Below are 24058 nucleotides of genomic sequence, written 5' to 3'. Positions count from 1 at the left end.
TCCAGTGTGAAAAAGAAAATTCACATCTTAATTCATATCTTAATTGAAAAAGTTATCTCCCAGGAGATAGAAACAACTTAAGTGCCCATCATCGGATGAATGGATAAAGAAGATGTGGCACATATATACAGTGGAATATTACTCAGCCATAAAAAGAAACGAAATTGAGCTATCTGTAATGAGGTGGATGGACCTAGAGTCTGTCATACAGAGTGAAGTAAGTCAGAAAGAGAAAAACAAATACCGTATGCTAACACATATATATGGAATCTAAAATAAAAAGGTTTTGAAGAACCTAGGGGCAGGACAGGAATAAAGACACAGACGTAGAGAATGGACTTGAGGATATGGGGAGGGGGAAGGTTAAGCTGGGACAAAGTGAGAGTGGCATGGACATATATACACTACCAAACATAAAATAGATAGCTAGTGGGAAGCAGCCGCATAGCACAGGGAGATCAGCTCGGTGCTTTTTGACTGCCTGGAGGGGTGGGATAGGGAGGGTGGGAGGGAGGGAGACGCAAGAGGGAAGAGATATGGAAACATATGTATATGTATAACTGATTCACTTTGTTATAAAGCAGAAACTAACACACCATTGTAAAGCAATTATACTCCAATAAAGATGTAAAACAAAACAAACAAACAAAAGACACTTTTGGGGCTTCCCTGGTGGCGCAGTGGTTGAGAGCCCGCCTGCCGATGCAGGGGACACGGGTTCGTGCCCCGGTCCGGGAAGATCCCACATGCCGCGGAGCGGCTGGGCCCGTGAGCCATGGCCGCCAAGCCTGCGCGTCTGGAGCCTGTGCTCCGCAACGGGAGAGGCCACAACAGTGAGAGGCCCGTGTACTGCAAAAAAAACAAAACAAACAAACAAAAAAACACTTTTGAGGACCAAAAAAAAAAGTTATCTCTATGTTTACTGTTTTAAATTTTGTCAACCTTGACTTTCAAAATTTTTGGTTAGATCTGGGAAAAAGAATTTAATATAAATGTAAATGAATATATCATGCTGAAGATTGTTGGTTTTGAGAAGGTGGCCAGTAATATACAGCCCATATTGAACATAGTAAGTGTTTAGAAAATGTTGATTGACCCAAATTGGTACCTTCATCTAAGAGACTAGAGAAACTGAGAATCTGTAGTCTTTAAGAAAGTTCTGTTAAACTGAGTTTCAGGATCATATGTATATTTCATGCAGACACTTAGGATGATGGCGACTAGGAGTTTCCCTTCTGTTGTGTGGTGTTCATACAACAGAAAATAAACACCTTCTGACAGGTGCTTCCAGAGGCAGTGTAGCTAATTCCAAGAGGTAACTCACCTGTAAGACCAGACTTAAGACTGGTTTGCTTTCTCATTCAACAAATATTCTCAAGGTATGCTGTATGTCAGATTGTGTCCTGGACACTGGGGCTATGTCAGTGAACAAAACAGCTATGAATATCCTGGAATTTACTGATGGCTTGGATCTAGGGTGTGAAAAAAAAAGAAAACAGTGATGACTCCAGTTGGGTGAATGGTATAAAAGCTAAAGTCCTTACAAATGCCTAAAAAGTCTTCAGTGATCTAGCCGTGCTACCTCTCTGAATTCATCTCCCACCACTTTCCTCCTCACCCTTTCCACTCATGCCACATTAACCTCCTTTTTCATTCTTCAGATATGCCAAGCATACTCCCAGCTCAAAGCCTTTGCTCTTGCTGTTTTCTCAGCCTAGAGCAAGTTTCTTCAAGATGCTCATGTGGTTTACTTCCTCGCTTCCTTCAGATCTCTGATAACCTGACTGCTATATAAAATAATAACCACTAGCATCCTCCCCTACCTCAGGACTTGCTTTCCCCCTTATTTTGCCATTAGTGTTCCTGTTAGCATTTATCAGTGTCTGATGGTTGGTAGGTAGGTAGGTAGAAATAAAGAATTGATTGTCTCAAGATAATAAATACATAGAAAGAGAGAGAAGGAGAGGAAGAGAGGGAGGAAGAGAGGGAGAGAGGAAGAAAGGAAGGAAGGATAGATGGATTGTTTATTATCTGTCTCCCTGCATTAGAATATAAGCTTTATGAGGTCTATGACCAGTGTTGTATTCAGTGCTTGTAGGCATTCCATAAATATTTACTATTGACGTTTATTGAGGGGAAAGAACAAGTCTAGCGGGGAAAAAATCAAGAGTTAGAGTTATGAGCACGTTAAGGGTGAGATGTCTTTTTATATTCTAGTAGAGGAGTTAAATAGGCCATTTAGAGATACAAGACTAGAGCTCACAGCAAAAGTAAGGGCTGTATATATATATATATATATATATATATATATATATACCCTTAGGATATATATAGTGTCATTAGGATACGGATGGCTTTTAAAGCTATGGAATTAAGAGAGGTTACCTAGTAGTATGAGTTGATAGACAATAAAAGAGGTCTAAGAAGTTAAAGAGAGACTCTTCTTGATCAGAATGCACAGGAAGCTTTAAACTAAGAACTTAAACAGGGCTACCAAGAAGCCCCATGCTGACCTTGAAGACTACAGGCAGGAAGTTGTTTGTGGTCGTCGTATGTCATTTCCTTTGTGGAAGTGCTGCTACCTGTGGGCCACGTGGTGAGATGCTGCTGGCTGCTGTTGCTTCTCCTCCCAGCAATGCACTGGTTCATAAACAGGGAAGAAGGTGGCTGTAAGAAAAGCTGTTAAATATAGGGAGAAATCTTCTGAATGTAGTTAATCTACGTAGATCATCTTATTGACCTAAAAAAAATTACAGAATTAATTTCTTTGAAACAAAGTGAAAGTCTTGGCTCTACTCTTGCTTAATTCACAGAGAAAACACATATAGATTTATTTCTGTATGGCGAATTACTGTGTTTTTCTGTATCTCATGAAACTTGAATAGTTCTGTTGCCAGGTAAAATTTTTGCTGGGTGTTTTTACAACTATCTCTAGAATAAGCACATTTAATACATAGGGAAATATAGTCTATCTTGAATAGTAAAAAACTCTTTAGCTGTCTTAACCTTTCAGAGTTCGTTGTAAAAATTAGAAAAGATATTTTATTAGCCTATGTATTTTTTAACATCTTTATTGGAGTATAATTGCTTTACAATGGTGTGTTAGTTTCTGCTGTATAACAAAGTGAATCAATTATACATATACATATGTCCCCATATCTCTTCCTTCTTGCATCTCCCTCCCTCCGACCCTCCCTATCCCACCCATCTAGGTGGTCACAAAGCACCGAGCAGATCTCCGTGTGCAATGCGGCTGCTTCCCACTAGCTATCTATTTTACGTTTGGTAGTAAATATATGTCCATCCCACTCTCACTTTGTCCCAGCTTAACCTTCCCCCTTCCCATATCCTCAAGTCCATTCTCTAGTAGGTCTGTGTCTTTATTCCTGTCTTGCCCCTAGGTTCTTCATGACCATTTTCTTTTTTTTTCTTTTCAGATTCCATATATATGTGTTAGCGTACGGTATTTGTTTTTCTCTTTCTGACTACCACTCTGTATGACAGACTCCAGGTCCATCCACCACACTACAAATAACTCAATTTCGTTTCTTTTTATGGCTGAGTAATATTCCATTGTATATATGTGCCACATCTTCTTTATCCATTCATCTGTTAATGGACACTTAGGTTGCTTCCATGTCCTGGCTATTGTAAATAGAGCTGCAATGAACATTTTGGTTCATGACTCTTTTTGAATTATGGTTTTCTCAGGGTATATGCCCAGTAGTGGGATTGCTGGGGCATACGGTAGTTCTATTTTTACTTTTTTAAGGAACCTCCATACTGTTCTTCATAGTGGCTGTATCAATTTATATTCCCACCAACAGTGCAAGAGGGTTCCCTTTTCTCCACACCCTCTCCAGCATTTACTGTTTGTAGATTTTTCGATGGTGGCCATTCTGACCGGTGTAAGATGATATCTCATTGTAGTTTTGACTTGCATTTCTCTAATGATTAATGATGTTCAGCATTCTTTTATGTGTTTGTTGGCAACCTGTATATCTTCTTTGGAGAAATGTCTGTATGGTCTACTGCCTATTTTTGGATTGGGTTATTTGTTTTTCTGATATTGAGCTGCATGAGCTGCTTGTACATTTTGGAGATTAGTCCTTTGTCAGTTGCCTCATTTGCAAATATTTTCTCCCATTCTGAGGGTTTTCTTTTCATCTTGTTTATGGTTTCCTTTGCTATGCAAAAGCTTTTAAGTTTCATTAGGTCCTATTTGTTTATTTTTGTTTTCCATTTCTCTAGGAGGTGGGTCAAAGAGGATCTTGCTGTGATTTATGTCATAGAGGGTTCTGCCTATGTTTTCCTCTAAGAGTTTGATAGTTTCTGGCCTTACATTTAGGTCTTTAATCCATTTTGAGCTTATTTTTGTGTATGGTGTTAGGGAGTATACTAAGCTCATACCTTTACATGTACCTGTCCAGTTTTCCCAGCACCACTTATTGAAGAGGCTGTCCTTTCTCCTCTGTACATTCCTGCCTCCTTTATCAAAGATAAGGTGACCATATGTGTGTGGGTTTATCTCTGGGCTTTCTATCCTGTTCCATTTATCTATCTTTCTGTTTTTGTGCCAGTACCATACTGTCTTGATTACTGTAGCTTTGTAGTATAGTCTGAAGTCTGGGAGTGTGATTCCTCCAGCTCCATTTTTCTTTCTCAAGATTGCTTTGGTTATTCGGGGTCTTCTGTGTTTCCATACAAATTGTGAAATTTTTTGTTCTAGTTCTGTGAAAATGCCATTGGTAGTTTGATAGGGATTGCATTGAATCTGTAGATTGCTTTGGGTAGTATAGTCATTTTCACAGTGGTGAATCTTCCAATCCAAGAACATGGTACATCTCTCCATCTATTTGTATCATCTTTAATTTCTTTCATCAGTGTCTTATAATTTTCTGCATACAGGCCTCTTGTCTCCTTAGGTAGGTTTATTGCTAGATATTTTATTCTTTTTGTTGCAATGGTAAATGGGAGTGTTTTCTTAGTTTCACTTTCAGATTTTTCATCATTAGTGAATAGGATTGCAAGAGATTTCTGTGCATTAGTTTTTGTATCCTGCTACTTTACCAAATTCATTGATTAGCTCTAGTAGTTTTCTGGTGGCATCTTTAGGATTCTCTATGTATAGTATCATGTCATCTGCAAACAATGACCGCTTTACTTCTTCTTTTCCAATTTGGATTCCTTTTATTTCTTTTTCTTCTCTGATTGCTGTGGCTAAAACATCCAAAACTTTGTTGAATAATAGTGGTGAGAGTGTGCAGCCTTGTCTTGTTCCTGATCTTAGTGGAAATGCTTTCAGTTTTTCACCATTGAGGACAATGTTGGCTGTGGATTTGTCATATATGGCCTTTATTATGTTGAGGAAAGTTCCCTCTATGCCTGCTTTCTGGAGGGTTTTTATCATAAATGGGTGTTGAATTTTGTTGAAAGCTTTCTCTGCATTTATTGAGATGTTCATATAGTTTTTCTCCTTCAGTTTGTTAATATGGTGTATCACATTGATTGATTTGCGTATATTGAAGACTCCTTGTATTCCTGGGATAAACCCCACTTGATCATGGTATATGATCCTTTTAATGTGCTGTTGGATTCTGTTTGCTAGTATTTTTTTTAATTTTATTTAATTTATTTGTTTTTGGCTGCATTGGGTCTTTGTTGCCGCGTGCAGGCTTTCTCTAGTTGCAGTGAGCTACTCTTTGTTGCAGTGCACGGGCTTCTCGTTGCGGTGGCTTCTCTTATTGTGGAGCACGGTCTCTAGGTGCACCGGCTCAGTAGTTGTGGCTCACGGGCTCAGTAGTTGTGGCGCACGGGCTTAGTTGCTCTGTCATATGTGGGATCTTCCCGGACCAGGGCTCAAACCCGTATCCCCTGCATTGGCAGGTGGACTCTTAACCACTGTGCCACAAGGGAAGCCCTGTTTGCTAGTATTTTGTTGAGGATTTTTGCATCTATGTTCATCAGTGTTATTGGCCTGTAGTTTTCTTTCTTTGTGACATCTTTGTCTGGTTTTGGTATTAGGGTGATGGTGGCCTCGTAGAATGAGTTTGGGAGTGTTCCTCCCTCTGCTATATTTTGGAAGATTTTGAGAAGGATGGGTGTTAGCTCTTCTCTAAATGATAGAATTTGCCTGTAAAGTCATCTGGTCTTGGGCTTTTGTTTCTTGGAAGATGTTTAATCACAGTTTAAATTTCAGTGCTTGTGATTGGTCTGTTCATATTTTCTATTTTTTCTGGTTCAGTCTCAGAAGGTTGTGCATTTCTAAGAATTTGTCCATTTCTCCAGGTTGTCCTTTTTTTTTGCGGTACACAGGCTTCTCACTGTTGTGGCCTCTCCCGTTGCAGAGCACAGGCTCCAGACGCACAGGCTCAGCGGCCATGGCTCACGGGCCCAGCCACTCCGTGGCATGTGGGATCCTCCCGGACTGGGGCACGAACCCATGTCCCCTGCATCGGCAGGCGGACTCTTAACCACTACGCCACCAGGGAAGCCCCCAGGTTGTCCATTTTTGGGGCATATAGTTGCTTGTAGTAATCTCTCATGATCCTTTGTATTTCAGCAGTGTCAGTTGTTACTTCTCCTTTTTCATTTCTAATTCTATTGATTTGTGTCTTCTCCCTTTTTTTCTTGATGAGTCTGGCTAATGGTTTATGTATCTTGTTTATCTTCTCAAAGAACCAGCTTTTAGTTTTATTGATCTTTGCTATCGTTTCCTTCATTTCTTTTTCATTTATTTCTGATCTGATCTTTATGATTTCTTTCCTTCTGCTAACTTTGGGTGTTTTTTGTTCTTTCTCTAATTGCTTTAGGTGCACGGTTAGGTTGTTTATTTGAGATGTTTCTTGTTTCTTAAGGTAGGATTGTATTGCTATAAACTTCCCTCTTAGAACTGCTTTTGCTGCATCCCATAGGTTTTGGGCCGTCGTGTTTTCATTGTCACTTGTTTCTAGGTATTTTTTGATTTCCTCTTTGATTTCTTCAGTGATCTCTTGGATATTAAGTAGTGTATTGTTTAGCCTCCATGTGTTTGTATTTTTTACAGATATTTTCCTGTAATTGATATCTGGTCTTGTAGTGTTGTGGTCGGAAAAGATACTTGATACGATTTCAGTTTTCTTAAATTTATAGCCTATGTATTCATGCTTAAATTCTTGATGTTAAGTTATATCTTTTTCATATTTGTGTTCAAGAATTTCACTTAAACTTATTTCTCTGAAGATCTGTCTGCTTTGGGGGGAAAAACTGTGATAGGTTCTAGTAACTAAAGGTAAAGAAGGGCAAGAAGACTGAAGAAGGCTGTTCTGCATCAGGTTGTATTCTGCATCTAAGAATGTTTGTTTTATCCTCTCTGTGAAGCAAATTTGATTACTTTTTATTTTTTTATAAATTTATTTTATTTATTTTTGGCTGTGTTGGGTCTTCGTTGCTGTGCATGGGCTTTCTCTAGTTGCGGCGAGCTGGGGCTACTCTTTGTTGCATTGTGGGGGCTTCTCATTGTGGTGGCTTCTCTTGTTGTGGAGCATGGGCTCTAGGCACATGGGCTTCAGTAGTTGTGGCACATGGGCTCAGCAGTTGTGGCTCACAGGCTCTAGAGCGCAGGCTCAGTAGTTGTGGCGCACGGGCTTAGTTGCTCCACGACATGTGGGATCTTCACGGACCAGGGCTTGAACCCATGTCCCCTGCATTGGCAGGTGGATTCTTAACCACTGTGCCACCAGGACAGTCCAAATTTGATTATTTAGATGAGCTTTTATTAAATCATGGATTTCATTTGGGCCAGATTTATTCTCAGCTTTCCTTTGTCAATCTTTGAGTAATTACAAAAATAGCAGTAGATGGGAATGGTGAAATTCTGTTTGTCAGAGATAGCCTTAATATTTTCATGCTTATGTTTGCCTTCAAGCTCAAGTTTTTGTTTTTTGCGGTACACGGGCCTCTCACTGTTGTGGCCTCTCCCGTTGCAGAGCACAGGCTCCGGACGCGCAGGCTCAGCGGCCATGGCTCACGGGCCCAGCTTTTCCGTGGCACGTGGGAACTTCCCGTACCGGGGCACGAACCTGTGTCCCCTGCATCGGCACGCGGACTCTCAACCACTGTGCCACCAGGGAAGCCCCAAGCTTAAGTTTTGAAGGAGGAATAATAGGGAACTATGCCTTATCTTAAACATTTAACCTTTTATTTTATTTTTACTTTTTTTGTTTTGGCTGTGCCACACGGTGTGGTTGGTGGGATCTTAGTTCCCTGACCAGGGATTGAACCTAGGCCCTCAGCAGTGAAAGTGTGGAGTCCTAACCACTGGACTGCCAGGGAATTCCCATAAACATTTAACTTTTAAGAGACAGACTTCTTAGTTGTCTAAAGTGCAGATTGTCCTTTCACACAATTTCACATGGATAGTCGTGGCTCTTGGTGGTGTAACATTTAAATTCCAAGAACAATGACAGAAATCACTAATATTTATTGATAATATAAAGTTCTGATTAGCTTGAAATTCCCATTCATGAAGTAATTGAAAGTAGTTTAGGTCTTTTTGACCTAAAATAATGTTCTTTTTCCTCCTCTTTAGTCTAAAGCACTTAGGATCTCTACCCCACTTACTGGTGTGAGGTACATTAAGGGTAACAGCCCTTGTGTGACTCCAGTTTCTACAGCTACACATAGCTTGAGTCGTCTTCACACCATGCTCACAGGCCTCAGGAATGCACCAAGTGAGAAACTGGAACAGATTCTAAGGTTAGTTTGAGCCATTCTTGTCTTCTAAGATTTGGTTGTTGACTGTTTTCCAATTTTCTATTTTAATTTTTCACCCTTTGTGCCTTAATTCACCCATTGATAATTTTATATCAGTTGCATGCTCAGTTCTGTTGTTAGTCTTTAGAGGACATAGCAATATAAAACATATGAATAGAAAATGACCCTTTTTTTCTCAGTATCTTAGTCTTCTTGGGCTGCTATAACAGAATATGGTAGACTGCTTATAAACAACAGAAATAAATTTCTCACAGTTCTAGAGGCTGGAAGTCCAAGATCAGGGTGCTAACGGATTCAGTGTCTGGTGAGGACTGCTTCCTGGTTCATAGATAGTTGTCTTTTGCTGTGTCCTCATGTAGCAGAAGGAGGCAAAGGAGCTCTCTAGGGTCTCCTTTATAAGGGCTCTAATTCCATTCATGAGGACTCCACCCTCATGACCTAATCCCTCCCAAATGCCCCACCTCCATACACCATCACATTGGGGATTAGATTTCAACATATAAATTTGGGGCAGGGGGTAAGGAGGGGGGCAACACAAACATTCAGTCCATAGCTCTCGATTATTTTTTAACATAGTTCAGGAGATAGTAACTAATAACACTAGACACTGTAGAATAAAGCACCAAACTATCTATTACTAGTTGTTCTCTCTTAAGATTTCAGGGAAGCGGGGGATCTGTAAAGATGGGTGTTTGTCAAAGAGCTTCAGGAAGAGGATTGGACCTGAGCAAATTTCTGAAGGGTTGGTCAGATTTGAAAAGATAGCCAGTTAGATTCATAACCAATGTAAAACCACTGTAACTTTCTAAGTTTTATAAAACACCCTTAGCCTGAAAAGGAAGTCAACTACCTTTAGTTCCTTTGATCTGTCTGATACTAGTAGGAATATCAGGAAGCATTAGTGAAAAACACAATAGACTGAATTTCATTACCAGTGTATAATTTTTGGCAAATTTATTTGACAAAGTTACCTCCAAGACTGCTCCTGTTCCTAAAAATTTATGATTTAATGATGTAGACTCTATAGGAGCCAATTTGATTTCTGGTGATATGGTGTAAGAAAGCTCTGTATAAACATACAATAATTTCCCACTCATAGCTAGACTTATTAAATACCAAGGCTGACTAATTTTCCTGTACATTTTCATGAAGTCTACTTTATTCACAAACTTGATTGTGATTGACAGCCAACAGGGTTTGTCTGTATGGCCTCTTCCTAAGTCATATTTCTCAGATGGACCTTGTTTACCTAGAATTCAGAAGCATTTCATAAATACATTTTAGAAGCCTGTCTTAACTGTTATGTCTTCCAGATCTCTTTACAGTCTCTAACTAGGAGTAGCAGCTTCTTTAATCTTAAATAACCATTAGTGGAGTTAAATATTGCCAGTAGCTACTAGGTAAAACCAAAGGGTCCTGTTTTTGTAACCTCTGTGTATGTTCATAAATAAAATTCTGCTTGCATATGATATTCAGTAGCCATCTCTACCAGGATTATAATTGATTATATTTCCTTTATAATTTTCTAAACTTGCTGCATTTTTATAGAGAATATTTATGTTTATGATCGAGATAAAGACATAGTTGTTACAAAAGCCCACATGGTGATCATCTGTATTATGCTTCTGCATTGAACATATATTGCCTTTCTAGTAAAAAAATCAATGAAATAAACTTCATTTTAGAGGAGAAAATGTAGAATGCCAGTAATGATTTATATAAGTTTGTTGTAGTATAGATCATATACCCCTTCACTCTGTTTTTTTCTAGGAGTTCTTAATAAGAGTTGTACTGCCCTCTAGGGAAACAGTTGAGGGCAGTTTTGTTTGTCATCAGTGATTGCAGATGTGTAGGCTAGGTGGGTCATGCACATCAAATAGGCACCGGTCAAAGTTCCTAAACTTAACTGCAGTAAAAGGTACAGCTCCACGAAAGAAATATTTTTGCATTCAAATGGTAATACTAACACCTTTGATAAGGAATTATGGGATCTCCTGGATTAATAGGGAAGTGTATAGTTTCTCTTTGAAGTATTTTATATTTACAGGTTAAAATTACTCTGAAATTACAGAGTTGTAAATAGTTTATCACTTTGTGACTTGACAAAACCTTTAAATCAGATAATTTCTTCTTATTCTTTTAGGACATGTTCCAGAGATCCAACCCAGGCTATAGCCAACAGATTGAAAGAAATGTATGAAATATATTCTCAGCATTCCCAGCCAGATGAGGATATCAGTAATTGTGCTAAAGGTAAGGCTTAATATTATCTATATTGTTTTCATCTTTGAACTTTAACTACATGCATTCCTTTCTTGGAAACCGAGTCAGAAATATGAAGAAAAAATTTGACTTTAGACTGAGGGCCAGAATATGGATGTCCAATTTTTCTGTCAACCAACTGATTTCTGGGCCATTCTCAATAAGAGAGAAATTTTAGACTGATAACCTTTATTATGTTGGACTTCTGGCACTTTAAAAAAATCTTTGGTTTTCATTTGTAGACTGGATTTTCAGTATAGAACTATAGTGATTCTTCAAAATGATAAGAACAAGGACAGAATATAATAGTTGTTACATGCCCAGACCCATTGGAGTTGTTTGATGTCATGAAGTATGAATACCAAGTAGGAGTGGAATAATAAACCAATTACATATGTCTTAGCATAGAGCTGCTCTATTCAAAATACAAAAAGAAAAAAAACAGTGTGAATCTTGATGGAATGCTATTGCAGTTTTTATGTGCAAACTTCATTTCACAATTTTAGAAAAATTTCAGTGTTACCATGAAGATGAAATTAAGGAATCTTAGGGATGATTGAAATAGCAACTGTAGGAAGTGCATGTATATGAAGTGTTGGGTTGGTTTTTAAATTTTATTCTGCTGTAGGGAATGGGATGGATCCTCATTTCCCCCAGTATTTGTGTTCTTTGCATGTGATTTTTGTGTTTTTTATTATTTATGCAGAAATTGCCAGCAGACATTTTCGTTTTGCAGAGATGCTTTACTATAAAGTGTTAGAATCTGTTATTGAGCAGGAACAAAAAAGACTGGGAGACATGGATTTATCTGTGAGTAAATAGCTAATGTACTGAGCACCACAATAAAATGTAGTTTCCTTTCAGCCCCACCCACCAAAAAAAAAAAGCCATTATTGAAAAAATAATACATGGCTTTGAGGGAATAAGATTGGCATCTAAGAAAACTTGTGTTCTGAGTCCTCTTACCTCCAGTCCCCCACTTAGTGTTTCTCATTGCAGCAGTTTCTGTGGGTAGTAAGACTCTGTAGTCAAGGATTAAAACGTTCAGACTTAACCTTAATTGAGGTTTTTAAATAACAGAGTTTTAATTCAAGCCATGTATAGAATAAATTGAGTATTGACTATATAGGAATTTAACATGAACATTCAACCATTGATCTTTGGCTAAGATAATTTTTCTAGATTGTACAAGTGATATTACTTTTAATGACATCAATAAAAATAATTTTTTAAAAATTAATTTTTAAATAACATTTTAGAGAAAATTGTAAAATTGACAAATAATTGTTCTAACTCCTTGTAACTATTCACACTTCTCTTATTCTATATAAAAATATGGCTGTGTATACAATGGAATGTTACTGAGCCATAAAATAGAGTGAAATTCTGCCATTTGCAGCAACATGGATGGACCTAGAGATTATTATGCTTAGTGAAATAAATCAGACAGAGAAAGAAAAATACAGTATTATATCACTTACATATGGCATCTAAAAACTATGCAAAACAGAAACAGACTCACATATATAGAAAACAAACTTGGGTTATCAAAGGGGAGAGGGAAGGGGGAAGGGGCAAATTAGGCATATGGGATTAACAGATACTAACTACTATGTATAAAAATAGGTAAGCAACAAGGATATATTGTATAACACAGTCAATTATAGCCATTATCTTGTAATAACTTTATTTAGAGTATAATCTGCAGAAATACTGAATCACTAGGCTGTATACCTGAAACTAATATAATATTGTAAATCAACTGTACTTCAATAAAAATATTATATGGCTGTATATGGTTGTAGGAATTTAAAAGGCTGTTTTAGGACAGTTTTTTTATTTTGAAAACATACAGAAGGGTATATAAAGGTTTCTAAATGTTAAAGCTTTGTTTTTTTTAATAGGGCATTCTGGAACAAGATGCATTCCACAGATCGCTCTTGGCCTGCTGCCTTGAGGTCGTCACTTTTTCTTATAAGCCTCCTGGGAATTTTCCATGTATTACTGAAATATTTGATGTACCACTTTATCATTTTTACAAGGTATTTTTAAAAATCTGAAACTGATGAGGAAATTGTGGATGAGATCCACTTCCTGTGGTTAGCCATCTAATTCATTTTAATATATGAGTACATTTCTTCTATTTTTAATTACATATTTAATAATTTCCACTCTAAATGGGGAGCAGAGAAGAAATAGGAGTCTTAAGAACTATATACTTTCAATGTATTGTATAGACCTATTTTGTGTAAAAGTTTCATATAATTCCTCCTTTTGTCTGATAGTCTTTTAGAATACTTTCATTTTATGAGCTAAGAAGGTTTTAGAAAAGTAGCAAACATATCACTAGCTAATCGTGATAGCAACCTTCTTTTTTTAAAAAAAGTTTTGACTTATTTATTTGGCTGCGTCAGGGCTTAGTTGCGACAACTTCGTTGCGGCATGCGAGAGCTTTCATTGAGGCGCGCAGGCTCAGTAGTTGTGGTGCACAGGCTTAGTTGCCCTGCGGCACGTGGGATCTTAGTTCCCCAACCAGGGATCAAACCTGCGTCCCCTGCATTGGAAGGCAGATTCTTAACCACTGGACCACCAGGGAAATCCCCACAACCTTCTTTTTTATTTTATGAAAATTAAGTGAAAGTGTCTTTCCAAAAAAAAAAAAACAACTCCTTTTCACATACTATATAGAGGCACAGAATTATAGCATTGATTTGGTTTCCCTCTTAATATTGATTTAGTGTATGGATTTAATTCTCCTACAGTAGTCAAAACTAATTTTTATAGTGGCATAAACTGAATGTTCAGAGTTTTTAAATGTGAAATTTTGGGACTTCCCTGGTGGTGCAGTGGTTAAGAATCTGCCTGTGAATGCAGGGGACACGGGTTCGAGCCCCTGGTCCGGGAAGATCCCACCTGCCGCAGAGCAGCTAAGCCGGCAAGCCACAACTACTGAGCCCGCGTGCCACAACTACTGAAGCCCGTGCGCCTAGAGCCCGTGCTCCGCAACAAGAGACGCCACCACGATGAGAAGCCCGTGCGCCACAGTGAAGAGTAACCCCTCCTCACCGCAATTAGAGAAAGCCCATGAGCAGCAACAAAGACCCAATGTAGCCAAAAATAAAATAATAAATAAATAAATATATAAATAAATAAATAAATATGAAATTTTGAGTAATGTTTTTTAATCTCAATAGACAAGGCATGTTTTTTAAAGATTTTTGAAATTTTTAATTTAAAGATTTTTGAAATGTATCACTATACAAAAGATTTTATATAATTCATACATGCAGTTTAAATAATTATTTATAAAGATAGTGAAAGGAAGAGCACCTGTTTCAAAATAGTACTAGTCTTTAAACTTGTAATTTTTGATAAATTGACTTTTTTGTTTCTATAAATATGTAAAAAAACTTAAATAAGTTTACCAATTTTGCTTTTGCACTTGAACAATTTTTTTTGTTAAAAAATTATTGTTACTAAACAAACCAAGACATTTTTAAAAATTTCAGGTGATAGAAGTATTCATTAGAGCAGAAGATGGCCTTTGTAGAGAGGTGGTAAAACACCTTAATCAGATTGAAGAACAGATCTTGGATCATTTGGCATGGAAACCAGAGTCTCCACTCTGGGACAGAATTAGAGACAATGAAAACAGAGTTCCTACATGTGAAGAGGTTTGTGAAAAGATGTTAACATCTTTCTATGATAAAAGTATATCAATATATAGTCTATTCATAATTCTCTTTCACCGACCACAGTTAAACTTAGCATCTTCCTCATAAGTATGGGAGGGTAATAGCTGGGTTTAATTTGGTACAATCACCCCTATATCTAAGAGGAACCAAGAGTCAGAAATAATTTGTGACTGCCCCAAGGTTTCAGTGACAGAGTAAGAGTTCAGTGTTCTTTCTTGATTTTCTAATCAAGTTTCAATACCTTAAAATGGTTGTCTAATTCTCTAAATCAGTAATGAAGGTTAATTTATATTTAGTATCCAATTATTAGATTTGAATTTTTTAAGCCTGCCAGAATTTTTTTTAACTTCAGTATGAAAGTGGAAAATACAGGGGATTTTATTTAGGTGGAATAACTGATGAGCCAAGATAGTTTTCTTTTGCCTTAGATTATTATTATATTTCTAATTAAAATACTCTTTTGAATAATGGCATTCTGTGTAAACATTCCCTAATAGGTCATGCCACCTCAGAACCTGGAAAGAGCGGATGAAATTTGTATTGCTGGCTCCCCTTTGACTCCCAGAAGGGTGAGTGAAGTTCGTGCTGATGCTGGAGGACTTGGAAGAAGTAAGTTTAAAATATTAAGGGAAGTATTTTGGGGCCTAGCATCTGGAGATTTAAATTCCATCTAAAACTACAAGTGAAGTTAGTAGGGTGTATATAGAAGAAAATATTCTGTACATTATAGTACCACATGGATCACTTTAATGCTTTTGAAAAATATTAAAGAACACAGGAAAATGTGTGAAAAGTCAAGTGTCTTTTAAAATAGATAGAATGCTGTATAGTAATGTGATTCCTGTTTATTAAGTGTATCTTTTTTCTATAAGCATGCAAAAGGGCTGAAATGGAAAAACCAAACTATTAATGATTATTGTTGGGTAATAGAATTCTAGGTGATTTCTGTAAATTTTTAAAGATGAATATGTATTACTTTTAAAATCGGAAGAAACAGAAAAATCTTCTTAAAGGTAGAGTGTATGATCTAATTAGGTACAGATGAGCCATTGAGTTAAGAGGACTGAATGGCCTGAGCATGTTACAGCTTTTTTTTTTTTTTTTTTTGGCTGCACCTTGCAGCTTATGGGATCATAGTTCCCTGACCAGTGATTGAACCCGGGTCGTGGAAGTGAAAGCAAGTCCTAACCACTGGACTGCCAGGGAATTCCCAAGCATGTTCAGCTTTGACTCTTGTCAGTTGAGCAGTGCTACCCTGGTTAATACAACAGCATTGCTGGCCCTGAGGTACAGAAAAGGGAAATTTTGCTTTTCATCTGGTTACATTTTAGGCAGTTCTTTATAACATCTGCCAGGTGCAACGTTTAAGTTTACATCAGATAAAACTACTTTTTAAAAAAAGCAATTCTGTAAATCCAGAGAGTTCTAAATCCTTGGATTCCATTAGAAGGACATTCTTGTTTCTAGATCAGCTTTTTAATGTAATTGATAAGCACTGGCTATAGAAGAAAGATCAGTTTTAAAATGAGGAATCACTCTGTGTCAGTGCATACTCAATGAATATGGATGATCTATATGAAAACTTACTCATTTTTGAAAGAGGAGGCATAAAGGCTTAATGGTTTATTTTTCTGCTTATTATCCACTCAGACCCATAGATCTGATAGCTGGTCTTCCTCAGTCCTATTTCTGTAGAGTTTTTCCTTCCCTAATCAATGGATTAGGACTTGACTTTAAACTTCATTTTTTTGTACTTATCACTTCTCCATTTTCATGAGGGCTTTTAATATTTTACGAGATAACGATCATAATTTGAAACACTTTTTTTTTTTGGCCATGCCTCGCGGTATGTGGGATCCTAGTTCCCCACCCAGGGATCAAACCTGTGTCCCCTGCGTTGGAAGCATGGAGTCTTAACCACTGGACCGCTAGGGAAGTCCTTGAAACACTTTTAAAAAAATTTTATTGAAGTATAGTTGATTTACAATGTTGTGTTAATTTCTGCTGTATAGCAAAGTGACTCAGTTATACATATTCTTTTTCATAATGGATTATCAAAGGATATTGAATATAGTTCCCTGTGCTATACAATAGGACCTTGTTGTTTATCCAGAGATAATGATCATAATTAATGTATTCTTCCTAACTCTGCAGCTTTGTTCCAAATATAAATCTAGTATGTTTATTTGCTTTTGTATCACCAGGAAATTATAATGTTAAGCCACAGTCTGTCAGAACTGCTCCTGTCAGTCCTCTTATGAACTCCCTACATAGATTTTAATATTTAAAACCCAGTGATGTGCAGTTTTTACAGCTGAACATGGAAGAGGGAAAGGGTTGCCTCTCAAAAATTCAGACAGTGGTGTGAATACTTAACTATAATGGTTAACAGAGTTTCTGTGTGGGATGTTGAAAAAGCTTTGGAAAAGATGTTATTGGTGTTTGCACAGCACTGTGAATGCAGTGCCGCTGAGCTGTACACTTAACAGCGGGTGAAATGCCAAGTCCTATGCTATACGTATTTTACCACAATTTTAGAAAGCTAGTAATATACCCAGAACCACTGAATTGTACAATTTAAGTGGGTGAAATATGTGTGAATCATATCTCAGTAAAGTTGTTTAAAAAAAAAATAAACTAAGCTTAATTGAATCCAAAACATGTATGTCCATTCTTGCTAAAGAACCGAATTGAATTTTAGTAACTTTCTACATGTAAAAAATGACAAAGATGAAAATGCATAAAACGGGGTAAATGCTCCCAGATGATACATAGTAATATCAAATCCATCAAGTCTTATCATGTAGTATCTTTACAGTGAAATCACATCTTACATGAGTGTTCTGTAGAAATTGGATATGGTAGAAAAATAGAAAATTATTTAAATTGCCCCTCAGTCCTCAGGACCCTGTGGTAGTGGAGGGCAAAGTCTAGTTTGATTTAGCAAAAGGTGGAGTGAAGAAGGGAACACTGTGAGACACATAGAGAAAAATCCTTCCTTTAAATTTTGCTCTTAATAGTATTCAGTTGAATTTTCATTTATTGAATGTAGCTATGATGTGACTCCTGTAATTTTTGTTTTTTGATTATATAGTATTTCAAACACTAATTAGTTGTGAACATCACTTCTAGGATGGAAGTCAGATCTGTCTCCTTGAGTTAAGTGATTTTTTTTTTTTTAACCCTAGGCATAACGTCTCCAACCACATTATACGATAGGTACAGCTCCCCAACAGCCAGCTCTACCAGAAGGCGGCTATTTGTTGAGAATGATAGCCCCACTGATGGAGGGACACCTGGCCGCATCCCCCCACAGCCTCTAGTCAATGCTGTCCCTGTGCAGAATGTATCTGGGGAAGCTGTTTCTGTCACACCAGTTCCTGGACAGACTTTGGTCACCATGGCAACAGCCACTGTCACAGCCAACAATGGACAAACAGTGACTATTCCTGTACAAGGTAAGGAAGGCAGAGTTGAATATTGCGTTCCTTCTCTGTGGCACTTATTAGAAAGTTACTCGAAATTTGGCTGGAATGATGATATGAGAGAAGAGTGGGGGAAAGGGGTTGGGAGGGAAAATAATTGAAAACCTCTGCCTGGAGAATCTTATAGTATCAACATTTTCTTCATGCTTTTTTTCTCTGAAACAAATTTTAGGCATTGCCAATGAAAATGGAGGAATAACATTCTTCCCAGTCCAAGTCAATGTTGGGGGGCAGGCACAAGCTGTGACTGGCTCCATCCAGCCCCTCAGTGCTCAGGCCCTGGCTGGAAGTTTAAGCTCTCAACAGGTGACAGGAACGACCTTGCAAGTCCCTGGTCAGGTGGCCATTCAACAGATTTCCCCAGGTGGACAACAGCAGAAACAAGGCCTACCTTTAACCAGCAGCAATATTAGACCCAGGAAGACCAGCTCTTTATCGCTTTTCTTTAGAAAGGTAATTTTTCTAAAGAAAAATGTACCCTTACCAGTTCTAGAGCTTGGGAAATACAAGGGTTAGATAAACAAAGTTTGAGATATTTTTGTTTATCTACTAGGTTTATCACTTAGCAGGTGTCCGTCTTCGGGACCTTTGTGCTAAATTGGATATTTCAGATGAACTGAGGAAAAAAATCTGGACCTGCTTTGAATTCTCCATAATTCAGTGTCCTGAACTTATGATGGACAGACATCTGGACCAGTTGTTAATGTGTGCCATTTATGTGATGGCAAAGGTAAGTACCATTAGGAATTTAAAGGAAAAAGTAAAGATGCTACTTCCTTACTCTCAGAACACTTTTAACAGCTTTATTGAGATAAAATTCACATACCGTATAATTCACTCATTTAAAACGCACAGCTCAGTGGATTTTAGTACATTCATAGGTATGTGTGACAATCACCACAGTCAATTTTGGAATATGGTATTCCATTGTATGCATATATAATATTTTGTTTACCATTCATCAGTAATGGACATTTAGATTGTTTCTACTTTGGGGCTATTATAAATAACGCTGCTATGAACATTTGTATACAAGTTTCTGCGTGGACATCTTTTCATTTCGCTTCCGTATATACCTTAGGGTGGATTGCTGGGTCATAGGGTAAACTCTATGTTTATTTGAGGAACTGCCAGACTGTCTTCCAAAGTCATTGCACCATTTTACATTTCCACTGATAGTATATGAAGGTCCTTATTTCTCCACATTCTCATCAATGCTTTTTATTATCTGACTTTGTTTTTTAAAATAATTTATTGAGGCGAAACTCACATAACATTACCCATTTTAAAACAAACGTTTCAAGTTTTAACATTGGTAACTTTTTTCTTCTTTTTCAAGGTTTGTTTGGCTAGTCTAAATACCTTGAAATTCTTTATGAATTTGTCAGTTCTGACTTCTTGTCACAAAGAAGTCAGGTGGGGTTCAGATAGAGATTATGTTGAGTCTGTAGATCAATTTGGGGAATATTGCTATCTTAACCATATTTCACTTTCTGATCAATGAACGTTTGGGACCTATGCTTTTCTTTATGGGTAGTTTATTGATGGATGATTCTTTTTCTTGTTATGAGTCTATTCAGATTGTCTGTTTCTTCTAGAATCAATTTTGGTAGTGTATGTCTTCCTAGGAATTTGTCTGTTTCCTCTGGGCTTTCTAATTTGTTGGCACACAGTTGTTCATAATATTCCTTTCAGTCCTTTTTATTCTTTGTCAGTAGTAATTTAACAATCTCTCTTTTTATCTTAGTGTAGCTGAAGGTTTATCAATTTTGTTGATTTTGTCAACGAGATTTTGGTTTCATTTATTATTATATGCTCTAATCTTTATTATTCCCTTCTTTTTGCTTGCTTTAGGCTTAGTTTTTTTTTTTTTTCCTGGCTGTGCTGCACGGCTGGTGGGATCTTAGTTCCCTGATCAGGGATCGAACCCAGGCTGTCAGCAGTGAAAGCACCAAGTCCTAACCCCTGGACCGTCAGGGAATTCCCTAGGCTTAGTTTTTGCTCTTCTTTTTTCAGTGTCTTAAGATGAATGGTTAGGTAATTAATCTTTCTTCTTTTTTACTATAGGCATTAAGAGCTATAAATTTCCCTCTAAGCACTGCTTTAGCTGCATCTCATAAGTTATGGTATGTTGTGTCTTCATTTTCATTCATCTCAAAGTGTTTTCTGATTTCTCTTTTGATTTGACTTACTGGTTATCTAGGTGTGTTAATTTCAACATATTTGTGAGTGTCCCAAATTTCTGTTAATGATTTCTAGTTTCAATCCATTGTGGTCAAAAAACATACTTTGTATTAATTACTTCAATCCTTTTAAATTTATTGAAGCTTCGTAGCCTAGCATATGGTCTATCCTGGAGAATGTTCAGTATGCACTTGAGAAGAATGTGTATTTTATTGTTGGGTGGAGTGTTCTATAGATGTCTGTAAGGTTTTTTAGTGTTTTTTATAGTGTTAAAGTCTTCTGTTTCTTTGTTGATCTTCTATCTAGTACCCATCCATTATTGAAAGTGGGGTATTGAGCTCTCTAAATATTATTATTGAATTGCCTATTTCTCCCTTCATTTCTGTCAGTTTTTACTTCATATATTTTGGTACTCTGTTATTAGGTGCATGTGTTTTTTGTTTGTTTTTTTACATGTGTGTTTTTAATTGTTGTACCTTTCTGATGGATTGACCCTTCATCATTATGAAATGTCCCTTTTTATCTCTAGTAACTTTTTTGTTTTAAAGTCAGTTTTATAGTGTGATATTTGTATAGCCACCCAGCTTTCTTAGGGTTGCTGTTTGCATGATATACCTTCTTTCCATCATTTTCTTTCATATCTGTTTGTTTGTTTTAATGTAAAGTGTGTCTCTTATATAGGGAGTATAGTTGGATCTCTTTATCTAGTCGGACAATTTCTGCCTTTGATTTTGTTGTTTAATCCATTCATATTTTAACATAATTGTTGTAACTGGATTTACATCTATCATTTTACTTTTTGTTTTTTATGTATGTCTCATGTCTTTCAGATACTGTCTTCCTCCTTTACTGCTTTCATTTTCATGTGCATTCATGGCATTTTAATTTCAGTGATGACTTTTTTTTTTTTTTGCGGTATGCGGGCCTCTCACTGCCATGGCCTCTCCCGCCATGGACCACAGGCTCCGGACATGCAGGCCCAGCAGCCATGGCTCACGGGCCCAGCCGCTTTGCGGCACGTGGGATCCTCCCGGACTGGGGCACGAATCCACACCCCCCACACCGGCAAGTGGACTTCCAACCACTGTGCCACCAGGGAAGCCCTCAGTGATGACTTTTAAACTTTATTTTTCTTAGTGGTTTCTTTGAGGCTTACCATATACTTTTCTTTTTCTTTTTGCTCTATCCCCCCCCCATTTTTTTGCCCCATCTTTATTGATATATAATTGACATATCACATTGTATAAGTATAGAATGTACAGTGTGATGATTTGATACATGTATATATTGTATTATGATTACCACCCAGCTACTTTTTCTTGGTAGTAAGAATATTTAAGATCAACTCTCTTAGCAACTCTCAAGTATACAATTCAGTTTGTTAACTATAGTCATCATGCTGCAAATTAGTTCCCCAAAATTTATTCATCTTATAACTGGAAATCTGTACCCTTCGATCAGCATCTCCCCACTTCCTCCAACCCCCACATATACATCTTTACTTATGAAAACCAGCTTCAAATTTATAGTAACTGAATGCCAGTGAGATATAGAAGTGTTACTTCTATGTAACTGTTTCCTTTTTGTTATACAGTGGTAGTATTGTTACACATATTATATCCATGAATGTTATAAATTCAAAAACATTGTTATTATTTAATATTTTTATGACTTTTAAAGGAGCTGAGACAAGAAAGGAGTGCAAGTATTTATTTATAGCTTTTATCATGTTAACCTTATTCACTATTTACTTATTTACCTTATTTCTCTCTGTTGGTTCCTGGGGATTTGAGTTGTCATCTGGAGTCATTTCCTTAGCCTAGAATAGCTTTCCTCCTAATCTCCTCCTTTGTGCTGTTTTTGGCAAATATATATATCACATTTCTTCATGTATGTATGTTGTTTTATACAATTTTTAAAAAATCAGTTAAGAGAAGAAATATGCATTTTATACTGCCTTTCCAGTTACATAACAATCTTTACCATTGCTCTTTGTTTTTTCACTTGTATTTGAATTTGTGTGGGGTCACTTAACTTTTATTTTTTTATTTTATTTTATTTAATCTATTTATTTGGCTGTGTTGGGTCTTTGTTGCTGCGCACAGGCTTTCTCTAGTTGCGGCAAGTGGGGGCTGCCCTTCATTGCAGTGCACGGGCTTCTCATTGCAGTGGCGTCTCTTGTTGTGGAGCACAGACTCTAGGCGCGTGGGCTCAGTAGTTGTGGTGCACGGGTTTAGTTGCCCCGCGGCATGTGGAATCTTCCCGGACCGGGGCTTGAACGCGTGTCCCCTGCATTGGCAGGTGGATTCTTAACCAGTGTGCCACCAGGGAAGTCCTGGGGTCACTTTTATTATGAAGAACTTTCCTTAGTATTTTCATGTAAGATGGTTCTGCTAGCAGCATATTTTCTTTCTTTATATTTATGTGAGATTGTATTTATTTCACTTTCATTTATGAAAGATAACCTCGTTGGATACTGGATCCTTAGTTTTTACTTTGTCCATCGTCTCATAGCCTCCATGGTTTCTAATGAGAAGTTTTCTGTTACTTTATCGGAGTTTCCTAGTAAGCAAAAAGTTGCTTTTCTCTTGATGCTTTCAAGATATTCTCCCTTTCTTTGGCATTCAGCTTTTTTACTCTATGTCTTGGTATGGAGCTCTTTGCATTTGTCCTACTTGGAATTTGTTAAAATTCGTGGATATATAGATTGTTTTTAAAATAAATTTGGGAATGTTTCAGCCTTTATTTCTTTGAACATTTCTTTCAGCTCCTCTCCCTCCCCTCCTCCTGGTACTCCCACACTCTCTTGGTGTGCCACATTTCTCTGAAGCTCTGTTAATTTTTCCTCATTCTTTTTTTTTCTCTGTTCTTTGGATTGCACAACTCCATCTTCAGGTTTGCTAAGTGTTTTTTGCCAGTTCAAATCTAGTGTTTCATTCCTCTGATGAATTTTTTGTTACTATAATTTTTTATTCTAGGTCTTGGCTCAAATACCATTTATTCCCTTTGTTGTTACTGAATTTTAGTAGATTTTCTTGAATATATATTTCTTCATTTGTTATATGCCTTTTAGGGCCATTTCCAGAGGCTTTAAATGATGTTTTTTAATATAATTTTCACTGGGGAGCAGGTTCACGGACCATCTCATAGTATTATGCTGGAAGTCAAATTCTCTCTCAGAGAACTCTTATTCTTTGCCAGGTCACAAAAGAAGACAAGTCCTTCCAGAATATTATGCGTTGCTATAGGACTCAGCCGCAGGCCCGGAGCCAGGTAACTTACTACACTTTCTCTCATGGCTGAAAATAAAGATCAAAGTCTTTGAGGCATACAAAAAAGTTAACTACAGTTGATTCTGTGGCCTTTTCTCCAGGATAAAAAACTAAGGTTCTACTTTAAGGGAAGTCTTTATTTTAATCTTATTTAATTACTGACAGATAGCAACGCATCTTGATTAACAGACAGCTACACATCTTGATTAGTTTAAGTTCTCTTTTCACCAAAAGGTAATGATGTGAAATAACTGATTCCTTTTTAATTCAGATAATCACAAGATAGATGTAAATTAGGAAGGTGTTTGGATTCTATGTCACCTTGAATTCAGTCTGGTTTAGGAAACATAATGCTGTACATTTAACCAAAACAGCATTAAGTGAAATTTTAAAACTCATTTTACCT

General features: G+C 37.1%; 1 protein-coding gene across 3 annotated transcripts in view; it reads left to right on the top strand.

Annotated features, from left to right (window-relative positions):
- Positions 1–24058, top strand: part of RBL2 (RB transcriptional corepressor like 2) — a 52172-nt gene that overhangs the window by 15268 nt on the left and 12846 nt on the right. For all 3 annotated transcript variants that reach the window (XM_029243197.1, XM_029243188.1, XM_029243206.1), the window contains 10 exons: positions 8570–8736; positions 10898–11007; positions 11723–11826; positions 12921–13058; positions 14526–14690; positions 15209–15320; positions 17900–18169; positions 18369–18649; positions 18750–18926; positions 23582–23653. In XM_029243197.1, the coding sequence (XP_029099030.1) occupies positions 8570–8736; positions 10898–11007; positions 11723–11826; positions 12921–13058; positions 14526–14690; positions 15209–15320; positions 17900–18169; positions 18369–18649; positions 18750–18926; positions 23582–23653 (1596 nt within the window). The remainder of the gene's footprint in view (positions 1–8569; positions 8737–10897; positions 11008–11722; positions 11827–12920; positions 13059–14525; positions 14691–15208; positions 15321–17899; positions 18170–18368; positions 18650–18749; positions 18927–23581; positions 23654–24058) is intronic.

This window comes from Monodon monoceros, unplaced genomic scaffold, assembly GCF_005190385.1.
Source record: "Monodon monoceros isolate NGI ecotype Baffin Bay Population unplaced genomic scaffold, NGI_Narwhal_1 Super_Scaffold_10, whole genome shotgun sequence".
NCBI classification, from domain to species: Eukaryota; Metazoa; Chordata; class Mammalia; order Artiodactyla; family Monodontidae; genus Monodon; species Monodon monoceros.
This window is presented reverse-complemented; position numbering and strand designations above follow the sequence as displayed.